The 12922-nt window shown below is 70.7% G+C and overlaps 3 protein-coding genes across 3 annotated transcripts; 1 reads left to right on the plus strand and 2 right to left on the minus strand.

The window, feature by feature from the left end:
- Positions 1-1057: 1057 nt before the first annotated feature.
- On the minus strand, positions 1058-6403 carry UTP4 (UTP4 small subunit processome component). The gene is made up of 16 exons (XM_076348881.1): positions 6230-6403; positions 5946-6137; positions 5744-5828; positions 5530-5619; positions 5187-5395; positions 4787-4958; positions 4615-4706; positions 4158-4254; positions 3704-3768; positions 3429-3551; positions 3121-3280; positions 2686-2792; positions 2365-2460; positions 1900-2085; positions 1625-1735; positions 1058-1257 (listed from the first exon to the last, which is right to left on the minus strand). The coding sequence occupies exons 1-16, from the start codon at positions 6386-6388 to the stop codon at positions 1141-1143; spliced, it is 2061 nt and encodes a 686-aa protein (XP_076204996.1). The 5' UTR covers positions 6389-6403; the 3' UTR covers positions 1058-1140.
- A 111-nt stretch (positions 6404-6514) lies between these two features.
- On the plus strand, positions 6515-8347 carry CHTF8 (chromosome transmission fidelity factor 8). The gene is made up of 4 exons (XM_076348796.1): positions 6515-6577; positions 6941-6973; positions 7094-7211; positions 7304-8347. Exons 2-4 carry the CDS (start codon positions 6951-6953, stop codon positions 7526-7528), a joined length of 366 nt encoding a protein of 121 aa, XP_076204911.1. The 5' UTR covers positions 6515-6577; positions 6941-6950; the 3' UTR covers positions 7529-8347.
- A 1022-nt stretch (positions 8348-9369) lies between these two features.
- Positions 9370-12714, minus strand: HAS3 (hyaluronan synthase 3). Its single transcript, XM_076348820.1, has 4 exons — positions 12694-12714; positions 11112-11732; positions 10384-10485; positions 9370-10293 (listed from the first exon to the last, which is right to left on the minus strand). The coding sequence occupies exons 2-4, from the start codon at positions 11730-11732 to the stop codon at positions 9370-9372; spliced, it is 1647 nt and encodes a 548-aa protein (XP_076204935.1). The 5' UTR covers positions 12694-12714.
- Positions 12715-12922: the final 208 nt, after the last annotated feature.

Raw genomic sequence — 12922 nt, forward strand, 5'->3', positions numbered from 1 at the left:
ACGCCCCGCCCCTCCCTCCGGCGCGACCAATCGCAGCAGCGGCGGCGGTGCGCCGCCGCTGCTGCGATTGGTCGCGCCGGAGGGAGGGGCGACTCAGCCCCGCCCCGCGCCCCATTTCCCGCCCCGCGCTTTATTTCCCGCCCCGCTCTCCATTTCCCGGGCTCTGCCCAAAGCCCCGCTTAGCAAAGCTGCGCTCCCCGCCCGATCTTATTTCCAGGGGACCGAGCCGGCAGCCGTTCCTACAGCCCAAATTTTCCCCTCCTCCCCCAAAGCCCCCCTCCTCGGGGATGGGGGGAGATGTCCTTTGGGGATGCGAGTTGGGGGGGGGTGGTGTATGGGGAAAAGGAAGCAGGGGGAGCCCCCAAAACCCGCTCCCTCCAGCGGGGAGGTGTCCCCGCGCTGCTGGCGCTGCCAGCCTTCAGGGCTAACCGGCCCGGCTCGGTCCTGTCGGGGAGAGTACGAGCGCAAACTGGCAACGGGGTACCGGTGTTACCGGAAGGGCTGGAGGAGAAGGTGCCCGGGCTTTCCAGCCACCGCAGAGCTGCACGTGCCGAGGGGGGCTGTTTGGCAGAGGGGCCCCGCTACACCCCAATCCCACCAGCACGCAGCTGCGAGCTCCGGCTCAGTGAGCCGGCACCTCTCCTGAGGCACGGAAGCAGGGGCAGAGGCCGCTCGCCCAGCTGGGAGCGCTGCGTATGGGTGCCGAGCACCGGCAATCGCCGTTCTGTCTGTCCGTCCAGAGCCCAGCTCGCTAGGGGAGGGGAGTCTCCTGCCCCAGGCAGCGCCCCAGCACTCGCCAACCCACCCGGCTGCTGGCCGGCGCGGGGAGAGAGAAGCCACCACTGGGACCCGACGCTGCCCAGCAGAGCAGCCAGCGAGAAGGCAGGAGATCCAGGGTGCCGCCTCGTCCCCGGCAGCCCCGGGAGGAGGACCGGCACAGGCAGGGGAGCCCCACGAGGTGGCCGCGTCCTCACGCTCAGGCCAGGGCCAAACCTGACCCGCTGCTCCCACACCAGGGAGCCCCGCAGGGCAAGGACGAGCCCTGAGCCCGCAGCCGTACGGAACAGCGGGGTTTATTCCTACAGCACCCTAGGAAAGCAACACACACAGTTTCTGCGGCTGGAGCGGCTTGTTCTGCTCTCAGGTGCCAAATTTCTTCTGTTGGATGGGCAGCGGCAGCTGGGTCTTGATGTCCATGATGGGCCGCTCCACCATCACGAGGCAGTTCTCGTCCAGCAGATCTGCGAAGAGCAGGGGCTGCGGGGCAGGGAGGGGGCAGGAGATGAGAGCGCGGTGCCGGCCCCCCTCTGCCTCGGCTTGCCAGGCTTGGCCACGCAGAGCTGCCCCGCAGCCGGCTCCGGCTTAGCCGTAACCAGGGGCATTGCCTGGGGGCTGCGTTGCAGGAGCTGCTGGGCAATCGGAGCCCACGAGATTGTGGCAAGCGGCTGTGCCGTGACGGGGACCGAGACCGAGCTCCGCTCTGCTGCTTGGGCGCCCGGCGCTGGTACGGCACCGGGAGCGACCGGGCACAAGAGCCAGTGAGGCCACGGGGACCACAGGGGCAGGGCACCCCCCCGACCCCCCATCCTCGACACGGCACGTGCCCAGCGACACCGTCACGCACCTGGAACTTCTTGCAGATCTTGAAGGCATGGAGCTGCCGCTGCCTGGCAGTCTCTGGGAGCTGCTTCAGGGTGCTCTGGTTCATCAGGAGGGCACTGTTGTCCGGCAAGGGCTGCGAGGAGAGCGCATGGCACGCGTCAGCGCCGCCCAGACCACCACCGCCTCGGTGCCGCGCATCCCTCCCTCCGCTCCCAGCGGGGACGGGGACAGGCGGGTCGGGCAGGGGAGATGCCCTGGGCACAAACCCAGCCCTCCCGACCGGGCACGTGGGCTCACCAGGGACTTGTCGAGGACGCAGAACATGTAGATGTCGTGGAGCAGGATGTGCGAGGGGTTCTTGGGGTTGAAGGTGATGTGGGTGATGGGCGAGTCCCTCTCCAGCCAGACCTTATGCAGCCCGCAGTTCTGCACCATGCGGCTCCAGGCTGTGTACTGCTTCTCGGGGATGCCGAACTCGAACAGCTGGAGAGGCAGGAGAGGGGAGACGGGGCGGCTCATGAGGTCTGGTCCTCCCCGGCATCACCCCCACACCGGCGCACGGGCAGCCCTGGCTCCAGCCAGCCTGCGAGCGCTGCGTGGGGACAGGCTCCTGCCAGGGACAGCGAAGGCCAGCCGGGTCCCGGAGCCTGCCCGGAACCGCGGCTCTCCTGTGGAGAGGTGCAGCCCGAAAGCCCCGAGGCCAGGGAGAGAGCCGCGGGGAAGGGGCCAAGCCACGAGGGCTGCGACCAGGAGAGCTCCTACCTGCTGGTCCGAGTAGGCGATAACGAGGTTGTTGGTGACGGGGTGGATGGCGAGGGCCGTCACCGCGCAGTTGTACGTGGGCACCATGCAGTGATGCTGCAAGGCAGGAGGACAGCACGCTGACGGGAGCAACCGGGGCCGCCTCTGAACGCCCCCCCCCCCCGGCTTCCCTCACACCCACCTCCAGCCCTGCTCCGGGGACGGAGCGATCGCTTCTGGGGAGGGCTCCCCCCCACGCGCTGAGCCCACCATCGCCCGGCCCCCCAAGGCAGGAGGGCAGTGGGGGTCATTCCTGCAGTGCCCTCCGGCACCTGCCCCTACCTTGAAGCCTTTCAGGTTGTAGACGTGGATTGCCCAGTCCCCGCCGACTGCGGCCAGCCAGTGCCCGTCTGCGCTCGACGCCAGCAGGTAAACGGCCTCGGGGGACCCTGCGGAAACACCCTCACCGGCTGTAACGGGCGCTCGGGCTCATGAGGCACGAGAAGCCCCAGAGCCAACCCCAGGGGATGTCCGGACCCACGTCCCCCCTGCCAATCTGGGCGCCCCGCTCCCCTGCCCGTGTCAGGGCACGAGGGTGGCACAAACACAGCGCAGAGGCTGCCGGGGCAGGGGATGGGACGGGACGCGCACACCCCAGGGCAGGAAAGGGGGGGGGGGACACGCTCGGCCCTGCACACCCCTCTGCGCCCGCACTGGGGACGGGACTCGGAGCCCAGGGACCCCCCAGCACCCACCCGGCTCCCCACCAGCCCGAACCTGAGGGCGGCCGAAACGTGTGCAGGTGTTTGCAGCCCCCCGGTTCCAGCAGCTGGAGGACGTGGACGGAGCCTCGAGCGGAGGCAACAAAGAGGCTGCCGGAGTCGGAGGAGAACTGGAGCTGGTAGGCTGGGAGCAGCAGCTTGGGCACTTTGGGGACCTTGAAGGGGGGAGGAAGCGGCGCTGGCAGCCACCTACCGCTGCCGCCCTTACTCCCCGTGAGCAACGCTGGTCGTGCCAGCCCCCCAGGACCCCGCAGCCACCCACCACCCCTCCCCGGCAGCAGGGCGGCCCATCACCCTCCGCACCTTCTTGATACTGACGCCGTCACCCTCGTATTGCACTCGGTAGAGGTGGAAGCGGGAGGCCGTGGAGTAGGCGACCCAGCTGCCACAGGGCGAGACGCAGCTGCAGTAGATGTGCTCCGGACCCTGGGAACGCAGAGGGGCTGAGCGGGGCCCGCCGGATCCCCTGGCAGCCTGGCACACGCAGCTCAGCTGTCAGAGGGAGAGCGGAGGCTGCCAAGCCCCCTCCTGCGGCGGGGCAGGCACCGGGGCGGACCGTGGCCCCGGCTCAGCCCTACCTTGCTCTTGAGCTGCAGGAGGTGCTCGGGCATGCGGCACAAGGGAAGGACCTCGCCATCCTTTCCTGGGACGACAAGAAACCACACGGTGCCTCAGTGAAGGTGGGGAAACCGCACGGGTCCTGCCGAGCGGCTGGGGATCCCAGGGGAGGAGAGCCCAGACATTTCCTCAACCTCCCCCGAGGCTGAACTCCCCAGGGCCTGGCCCGGCTCCACTGGAAGCAGAAGCGCAGCCTCACACCGGCTGTGCAGCCCGTGCCCAGGCACACACCGCGCTGGGAAACGCAGCCCTGCCCGTGGCCGTCATGCCAGCGCAGGGCTGTGGGGAAGAAGGGGCCCGGGCTAAACCACCCCTCCACTGCCCAAGCGGCAGGACAGTTCATGCCCGAAACCCTGCAGGCAGCGCGGGCTCTGCCGCAGGGCTTGCACCGGAGAGCTGGGCCTTGCGACTCACCGGTCTCGTCGGTGGAGCCAAGTCTCCAGAGCTCCAGGTGCTGGGAGAACTGGAAGAGGAGCAGCCGGGCTTTCCTGGCACAGGAGACGAGGCGTCGCTGCATGCAGAAACGGGCAGACTGACATGAACCCCACAGCCTGGCAGAAAGGGCTGGGCCGAAGCCGAAATGCCCTGGGGTGCCGGAGGCTCCGGGGTGGGGGAGAGGAAGGACTGGGTCCCGTGGGATGGGAGCCCAGAGATGGAGACCCAGCAGGACCAGCAAGACGAGCTTGCCAACTTCTACCCCCTCACCCGCTCCGTGGCAGGAGCCTTCAGACACGCCAGGGCCAGGGAGGGGACCCAGCGGGGCAGGGAGGGGACCCAGCGGGGCAGGGAGGGCCAGCCTTCTCCCGCAGTGAGAGCCAGCCCTGCCGGCCTGCCTCGCCCGGCGCGAGACCCCGCTCAGAGCGGCACTCACGTGGGGGAAAGTGAATTTGCGAAGCGCTGCCTCGTAGCCCTTCTTCTGCATCTTCTCCATCAGCGGGCGGATCACCAGCTGGGCGTCCAGGCCTGGAAGCCAAGCAGAGGTCAGCCGAACCGGTACCGGGGGGAGCGACCCAAGCCCTCCTCGTGAAGGCGCCCAGTCCTACCCCCGGAGATGAGAGCCGTCGAGCTGTGCGCCACAGCTCGCACGTCGTGGGTGTGATGCTGGAAGGGCTTCGTCCGCACCCAGCGCTTCTCCAGGCTGCCCATCTTCACCGGCAGCAGCTGAAACTGGTAGGTGGCCCCGGTCGAGGTGCCCACGATGATGCTGTCCTCCTTCTAGCGAGAGAAACGGGAACGGGGTTTGTGGGCGCAGACCGGGAAGAACGAGAGGGCAGCGCCGGGAGGCAGGCAGGGACCGGCAGCCTCGCTCCCAGCCCTGCTCCTGCCGGCCCGAAGGCACTGAGCCAGGCAGCTCCTGCCTGAGCGCCTCCGGCCCAGCACGCAGGAGCCCAGACGGGCCCCAGGCCGCCTGGGGGGGGGGGGAACGCGGGGGGACCCGCCTACCTCCGACACAGCCAGCGAGAGGACAGCCGAGGTGCTGACAGTGTGGGACTCCAGCAGCGTCCCTCGCTCCCAGTCCCAGAACTGCACCCTCCCGAAGGAGTCCGAGGTGACGACGGTGCCGCTCGAGAGGAAGGCGATGCTCCACACGATGCACTCGCGCTTCACCTTCTGCACGTGGTAGTTCACCATGATCCTCTGGACGGTTTGGCCTGAGACGCGGGAAGGATGGTCGGGGGTGGCAGGGGGATCCCCCCCAAAGCATGGGGTGGGCCGGTGCCGACGGTCCCCGGGGCGGGGGACGAGGGGACAGGCCGGGCTCCTAACCTCCTGGGGCAGGAGTTACCTGAAGAGACGTCGAAGACGCGGAGGACGTCGATGGAGCCGGCCGCTATGTGAGCGTCCGACGGGTGCCAGGAGAGGCACAGGATGCGGCCTGTGGGGAAGGAAGCTCCAGACGTGACCCCGTGGACCCACAGCCCCTCGGTCACCGGGACCGGGGCAGCCGGGACGGACAGGAAGGACGGTGCCGACGCAGCACCGAGCCCTCCCGGACCCACCTTTCCGCCTGTCCAGGTTCCGCTCGAACTGGATCCCTCCGGGCACGACTTGGAAGAGCTTAACGGAGCCGTCCTCGCAGCCGATCTGCGGGAGGGTCGGGGTCAGCCCCAGCGGGACGGGCGGACCCTCTCCCTCCGCCGCCCCGCTTCGGGGGGTGGGGGAGCCGGTCCCGGTCCCGGTCCCCGTCCCGGTCGCACTCACCGCCAGCTGCGTGCCGCTGCCGTTGGCCGCCATGCTCCAGATGGGCCCCCCGCAGCCATCGACGGAGCGGGCCGCGCAGAGCCGGGCCAGGTCGTACTCGGTGATGTCCCCGCCGAGGCCGGCCCCGAAGAGCCGGTCTCCCGCCGCCCAGCACAGCGCCTCCACCGACCGGGCCTCGTGCCCGGGGATGACCTGGGGAGGGACGCCCGTCACCCCGCCGCACGGCCCGGCCCCGGTCCGGTCCGGTCCGGTCCGTGTCCCCCCCCCCCCCCCCCGCCCCTCACCTTCTCCTGGAAGTAGTTGGCGGCGAAGTTGTAGACCTCGACGGCGCCGTCGGTGCGGGCCAGGGCCAGGCGGCCGCCGCGGGGCTGGCAGGCCAGGCAGCGCACGCCGGCCGGCACCAGGCCGAAGAACCGCACCCGGTGCACCTCGAACTCCCCCATCCCGCCCCGGGCACCGGCCCCGGCCCCGGCCCCGGCCCCGCTCCGCCCCGCGCAGACCCCACGTGCGCGCGGCGCACCCGGAACCGGAAGCGGCCCCGGTGGGGGGGGGGGGAAGCGGAAGCGGAAGCGGCGGCGCGGCGCGGCGGGAGATTCGGGCGCTGCCGGGCGGCGGCTCCGGCTCGGCCGGGGGTGCGGGATCGGGGCGCGGGGGGGAGACGACCGGGCCGGGGGCTCGGGGGAACGGGCCGGGGCCGGGCCGGGAGCGGGAGGCGGGAGGGGCCCGGCCCGGCCCCGCGCCACCGGGGCCGCTGGAGGGCACCAGCGCCCCGCGCAACCGCGGTCGGCGGCCCGGAGCGGTGGCTGGGCTGGGCGTGGGGGGGTCTATGGGGCCCGGGGGCAGCTGCGGGGCCCGGGAGGGGGGGGCCGGGCACGGCGGGGCCCGGGGGTAGCGGGGGAGGCCCGGGGGGGGCCGGGGGCTCCCGCCAGAGCAGGGGCCCCCCCCCCCCGTCCCCCCCCTCCCGCGCTGACCGTGTCTCTGCCGGTGCTCCGCAGGTCCCGGAGCATGGTGCAGATCGTCATCTCCAGGTGAGGCCAGCGCGGGCCGGGCAGCCCCGGAGGGCCGGGACCCTGCCCCCGGCAGCGCCCGGCTCCGCGGCCCCGGGCAGGGTCTGAGCTGCCGGGTGAAGCTGCCCCTCTCGCCCGCAGCGGGGGTGCCGGAGGCCTGGCGCGGTGGGTGCTGGTGGAGCTGCAGGGCGAGGTTGAGCCCCGGCAGAGCGGCGGGCTGGCGGGGAGCCTCCTGGGAGACCTGCACTACACCCGCGAGGTGAGGCAGCCCGCCGCCGCGTCGCCCCGGGACGGCCCCGGCAGCCGGGGCCTCGCCTGCCCTCACCCTCCGCCTCTCGCTTCCCTCTCCAGGGGGTCCCCGTCCTCGTCGTGGGTCACCACATCCTCTACGGGAAGGTGGTGCAGCTGGAGAAGCCCTTTGCCGTCCTGGTGAAGCGGGGAGCCGGCGAGCCCGGCCCCGAGCCTGGCCCTGCGGGGCCGCACGCCCGCTACGCCGTCACCGCCCTCATCAAAACCAAGCTCCTCTTCAAAACCCGGCCCAAGCCCATCATCACCAACGTGCCCAAGAAAGTGTGAGGACTCAGGCCGGCAGCCACGAGCTCCGCTCTGCTGCCAGGCAGCCCCGGGCGCCACGGCTGGGGCTCGGGGACATCCAGGGCCGGCCCCGGCCTCGTCCCTGCCCCGGCCAGAGGGCTCCGGGGCCACCTCGGGGTGCTGGGTCCTGCGTCTGGGCACCCAGAGCCCTTCCCGCGTCACTTGTCCCTCCCGCCCCGCACCCGTAGTGGCTCCGTTTCTGCCGAGCTCTGGGGCACAAACCCGGCTGCCATCTCGGGCGAGACGGGTCCTGGTGGGCCGGGACCTCCTCCGAGCCTGGGCAGGGCTGTCCTACCCCGGGGGCTGCCCTCAGCGCCCGGCGTCGGCAGTTCCCAGCGCGTTGCCAGCTCTGCCTGCGGCGGGGACCTGCGGTGGTGCCAGCGTGCAGATCGCTCTTCCCCAACACCGTATGCGTGTGTGTCGTCGTGTGTGTCTGTGTCCCGTGCCCCCCCCCCCACACACACCTCTAAAAGCACCCCTGCAGCTGCAGGGACAGGCGGTGGCCGGGCAGGGTCTCGGCACCAACTACCCTCGAGTCACCCCCACGGCGTCGGGGCAGGGGGACCGGGGCTGCCACCACCCGCCTCGTCCCCACAACGCCACCCTTCCTCGGTGCAAGTCTTTATTTTGACAAATCCATCAGGATATAAAAACAGACTCTTCCAAAATATGAAAAAAAAACCCGCAGGTTAAAAAATAAATAGATTTACAAACAATTCGCAGTAAGTATGAATACCAAAGAGCTACAAAAGTCTTCTAAAAACCCTCGTATTAAATTAAACAAAACCGTCTAAATGCTCAGTTGTAGAAAGGTTTCTTTTTTTTTTTTAAGCCCTGGGGGGAAAAAAAAAAAAAAAAAAAAAGAGGGCCCAGGGGAGGCAGCCGGGTGAACTCCCCGGGGAGGGGAAAGGTTGGGGACCGGCTCTTCCCCGCCCTCCTCTGAACGCCTGAGCCCAAAACCCAGCGTCTTCCCCCGCTGTCTAGAAAAGACGCCGGGAAGGCAGCGGGGTTGATACAACGGGGCCGTGGGCTTGGCCGGAGCCTCACCGCGGCCCCCGGCCGCGGTGAGGCTCCGGCCAAGCCCACGGCCCCAGTTTCCCCCGCTTTTGCGTGCTGGGGTCTCCCCCTTGGCTCTTTGGCAAAGCTGAAGGGAGGTTCTGCCCTCCCGGGGCAGCCAGACCCCCCCAAAAGGGGCTGGAGGGAGCCATGGGGGGGGGGGTGCTCCCTGTGGGTACGTGCCCGCACATACGACAGCCGTGGGGGCAGAGGCAGGCAGCACCAGCCAGCGGTGCCGGAGGGAGACGGTGCCGCGTGGGGGCCGTTTCGCCATAGCACCGTGGGAAGGGGGAACCAAGAGGGTTCCCCATAGAAAAGCACCGAAAGGTGGAGGACACCCAGCCGCGGCGGTGGGGTGGAGGGGAGCCCGGCCAGCAGCGCTCCACGCAGCACGCCGGGATGCTCGGCACGGTACCGGGGGCAGGGGGGGGGATGACACACTGCCGTCACCCCCCCCGGCCCCCGCAGCACCGAGGCTGTGCCCAGCCCGGTGACGGGCAGCCCCGGCTCGGCCTCTCCCCGGCCAGCAGCCGGCTTTGCACAGGAAAATGAAAATAATAAGGAAAAAAAAACCCAAACAAACCAACCAAAAACAACAACAAGATAAAACAAGACTTGATCAGAAACGCCGCGGCGGGCGCGCTCAGCGCTGCCCGGCACCCGACGGCTCAGTGCCGGCTGCGCCGGGGCTGGTGGCGGGCGAGGCGGGGACCGGTAGCGGTTGCCCCCCTCCCCGGCACGCGGGGCCACGCCAGCGCTCCCCGCGGTCAGACCTCGGCGAAGGCCAGCCCGCACTGCTCCTGCCGCTTGCCGCAGCGCCGGGCGACGATGGCCAGGTAGAGGGTGAGCAGGGCCACCCAGTAGCAGGCGTAGAGGATGGCGCCTGAGACGAGGAAGGCCACCTCGGTCTCGCTGAAGAGGTCCTGGCTGTACGCGGTGTAGGCCAGCCCGCCAAGCAGCACCGCCACCCACACCGACACCGGCAGCAGCCCCACGAAGTTAACCACGATGGTCCGGCGCCCCGACGTGCCCCAGCCCGACTTGTTGATGGTGGCAATGGCGAACACCTTGGCGGGCAGCAGGCTGGACATGTAGAGGAGGGCGTAGAGGGACATGAAGATCATCTCGGCGTTGCCCCGCAGGAAGCAGGCGTAGGTGGCCTTGATGATGCCCACCAGCTGCACCGTCAGCAGGAAGAGGAGGATGTTCCAGATGCGGCCGCGGTAGAAGAGCTGGATGACGGTGGCGATGAGGAAGAAGGGGAAGAAGCCGGTCACCACCGACTCGTAGGTCATCCAGAGGTGGTGCTTGTGGAACCACAGGGCATTGTAGAGCCACTCGCGGAAGTAGGACTTGCTCCAGCGGGTCTGCTGGTTGAGCCAGCGCAGGTAGCGGGTGGGCGTCTCCGTCAGGCACTTGGAGCGAGCCGTGTACTTGGTCTGGTAGCCCAGGCTGAGCACGCGGTTGGTGAGGTGCCGGTCATCCCCAAAGCTGCACTTGCTGCCCAGGAAGGTCTGGTGGTACCAGTCCTCGAGGAACTGCTGCAGCAGGGCGTTGCGGTACATACCCAGGGGCCCGCTGATGCACTGCACGCAGCCGAAGTAGGACTGGCAGGCGCGCTCCACGTTGAAGGCCATCCAGTACCGCACGCTGCTCAGGAAGGAGATCCACGAGTCGTACTTGTTCAGGATCTGGGGAGGGGATGGAAGTGAGCCCCGGCACCGCTGCAACCCCCAGCACCGCTGCAACCCTCCCCCCCGGCACCCTCGCCACCGGGGTACCTGGACGTCGCCGCCGACGCCGCCAACGCGGGGGTCGGCCTCCAGGATGCGGAGCATCTCGGCAGTGCAGGCGGGGTCCAGCACCGTGTCTGAGTCACACACCTGGGGGCAGAGGGAACGTCGAGCCCCGCTCCCGCCGCCCACGCACGCCCGGCAGACAGCCCAGCCCGCAGCCGGGCAAGCCCAAGCCGCAGCCGGCGAGATGAGGCAGAGCTCCGGAGACCGGCAGGCGGTGGCAGGGAGCGGAGCGCCCCGCGGTGCCCAGCCACCGCTGCCCCGGGCCACACAGCCCCGCCACGTGCCCCGGCTGCTGGCACCGCAGCGGGACCTGCCCCGGCCACCACCCCGCACACACGCATGGGGGCTCGGCACCCCGCACCGTGACACACAGGGTCCCACGGGGTGACACCAGCCTGGGGCACGTCCTGCCCGTGCCACAGGGGATGCACCAAGGAGGTGATGCGAAACCCTCGTGGGCAGCGGTGCGGGCAAGGGCTCGACCCCTCAGGCCACCCGGTGGCACTTCACCCCCAACCCCAGGTGCCGGCGGCCTGCAGCCGGTGCACGGGGCCGGATCTGGAGTCAGGCAGACGGGTGCTGCCACGGGCTCGTGGGGCTGCTCCCGCTCCACCCACAGCCCCTCTGCCCGGCCGCGCGGGCAGGGCACTCGCTGCCCGCATTCCCCCCCCCCCCCCCCCCCCCCCAGCCCGCCCGGCCCATGCATCCACCTGGATGTAGTCCACGGAGTCTCCAAGCGCCCGGAAGGCCGTGTACATCACCTCCCGCTTCCCGCCCCACTTCTGGAGGATGCAGGAGTAGGTGGTGCTGCGCACCAGCGCCTGGACACGGGCCAGCCCTTCCCGCAGGCCGGCCTCCGTCTCCCCCTCGCCCCGCGCGTGGAAGTTGCTCCTCCAGACGTAGCTGCCCGAGTGCTCGGAGCCCATCACGTCGTGGAAGATGTCCAGCATGTAGGTGTCATCGGGGCCGTTCCCGTCCACCACCATCACCACTTTGAGGTCGGGGAAGGCGATGCGCTTGACGGAGCGCAGGCACTTCTTCAGGTAGTCGGGATCCTCCTGGTAGGCGGCGATGCAGAGGGCCACTGAGCGCCCCAGCCGCACTGGCCGCCCCTCGCCCCGCATGCGCCGGTGCTCCAGGAAGGCGAAGAGGCTCTGGATGAAGAGGTGCAGCCCCAGGATGGCCCCGTAGAGCCCAAAGGAGAGGTAGTGCTTCTCCGTGTGGATGAACTGGTACCCCGTGACGTAGGCGGCGAGGATGCCCCCCAGCACCGCTAAGGCAAAGAGGCTGGTCCCGACGACGCGCAGGGCCGTGGAGAGGCTCACTGGCATCTGGGGGGGGACCGGGCAGCATCAGGGCAGGGCCGAGGGGACAGCCCCACGGCAGGACCCACTGCCTGGCTCCCCAGAAGGGGAAAGCGGGGGGACCCCGCTTGTCTGCCGCCCCACGGCCACCCCATCCCTTGCCGGTCACCGGTTTGGGGGTGAGACCTTCCCAGTGCCTCCATGGGGCCGGGCGAGGTGTGGGGGTCCCGAGCATCCCGCTGTGCACGGTGCCTGCACCCACAGCCCAGCCCCGTCCAGCCAAGTGGGGATGCAGCCGCTCCCCGGCGATGGCCGGGCTGGAGGACAGGGAAGGGCACGGGGACGTCGGGGACCCGGCCCCAGGGTGTCCCCAGGGGAGAGGCCCTGCCTGCGCACGGCCACCCCGAGCCCCCGGCCACCCCGACCGCCTGCGGCGGGACCCCCGGCACCGTGGGCGGCAGCACCCGGACCCCCACCCCGCTGCAGGATGGGGACCCGGGGACGGGCAGGCAGCGCGGGCAGCACGGGCAGGCAGCGGGCACCCGCTCCCGCCCGGCAGCAGCGGGGACTGCAGAGCGGGGCACGGCCGTGGGGCGGGGGGCGCGGGCAGGGCAATGCAAGCAAGGGGGTGCAGGCAGGGGGGCACGGGCAGGTGAGGGGGTGCAGGCAGGTGAGGGGGGGGGGTGTGCAGGAACACGTGAGGGGGTGCAGGCAGGGGATGCAGGCAGGGCGCAGAGCCACGGGCAGAGCCAGCCCCAGGGACCCCCGCGCCACCGGCAGCGTCCCCCGGGCAGCCCCCGCCCGCCCCCAATCCCCCCCGGGCCCCGCAGCTCCCGGCTCCCCCCGGCCCCGCAGCCCCGCCGGTGCAGCCGGTGCCGGCTCCGCGCTCCCGGTGTGGCCGCGACCGGTCCCGCAGCGCTGCGGGGGCGGGGGCGCCCCGAGCCGGCACCGGCGGGGCCGGGAGGGAGAAGGAGGGACCGGGACTCACCGTGGTGGTGCCGGTGCCGGTGGTGCCGCCGCTCGCCCCGGCCGCCGCCGCTGTGCGCCCGGCCCGGCCCGCGCAGCCCCTTTATACCGCGGCGGGGCCGGCGCCGCCCGCAGCCCGCGGGGGCCCCGCCCGGCACCGGCACCGGCACCGCCGGCACCGCCACCACCCCCGGCACCGGCGCCGGCACCGGCACCGCCCGGCACCCCCGGCACCCCCCGCAGCCCGCGGG

This window comes from Aptenodytes patagonicus, chromosome 11 (assembly GCF_965638725.1).
Source record: "Aptenodytes patagonicus chromosome 11, bAptPat1.pri.cur, whole genome shotgun sequence".
In the NCBI taxonomy this organism is placed as follows: domain Eukaryota; kingdom Metazoa; phylum Chordata; class Aves; order Sphenisciformes; family Spheniscidae; genus Aptenodytes; species Aptenodytes patagonicus.

Bases quoted from the DNA above. Each gene is read 5' to 3' on its own strand.
- CHTF8 (XM_076348796.1), top strand. From the start codon at position 6,951: ATGGTGCAGATCGTCATCTCCAG. The intron at 6,974-7,093 runs GTGAGGCCAGCG...TCTCGCCCGCAG, and splicing joins GTGCAGATCGTCATCTCCAG to CGGGGGTGCCGGAGGCCTGG. The intron at 7,212-7,303 runs GTGAGGCAGCCC...TTCCCTCTCCAG, and splicing joins ACCTGCACTACACCCGCGAG to GGGGTCCCCGTCCTCGTCGT.
- UTP4 (XM_076348881.1), bottom strand. From the start codon at position 6,388: ATGGGGGAGTTCGAGGTGCACCGGGTGCGGTTCTTCGGCCTGGTGCCG. The intron at 6,138-6,229 runs GTGAGGGGCGGG...GTCCCTCCCCAG, and splicing joins CCAACTACTTCCAGGAGAAG to GTCATCCCCGGGCACGAGGC. The intron at 2,461-2,685 runs GTAGGGGCAGGT...CCTGCCTTGCAG, and splicing joins ACAACCTGAAAGGCTTCAAG to CATCACTGCATGGTGCCCAC.
- HAS3 (XM_076348820.1), bottom strand. From the start codon at position 11,732: ATGCCAGTGAGCCTCTCCACGGCCCTGCGCGTCGTCGGGACCAGCCTC. The intron at 10,486-11,111 runs GTGGATGCATGG...CTCTGCCCCCAG, and splicing joins ACTCCGTGGACTACATCCAG to GTGTGTGACTCAGACACGGT. The intron at 10,294-10,383 runs GTACCCCGGTGG...TCCCCTCCCCAG, and splicing joins GCGTCGGCGGCGACGTCCAG to ATCCTGAACAAGTACGACTC.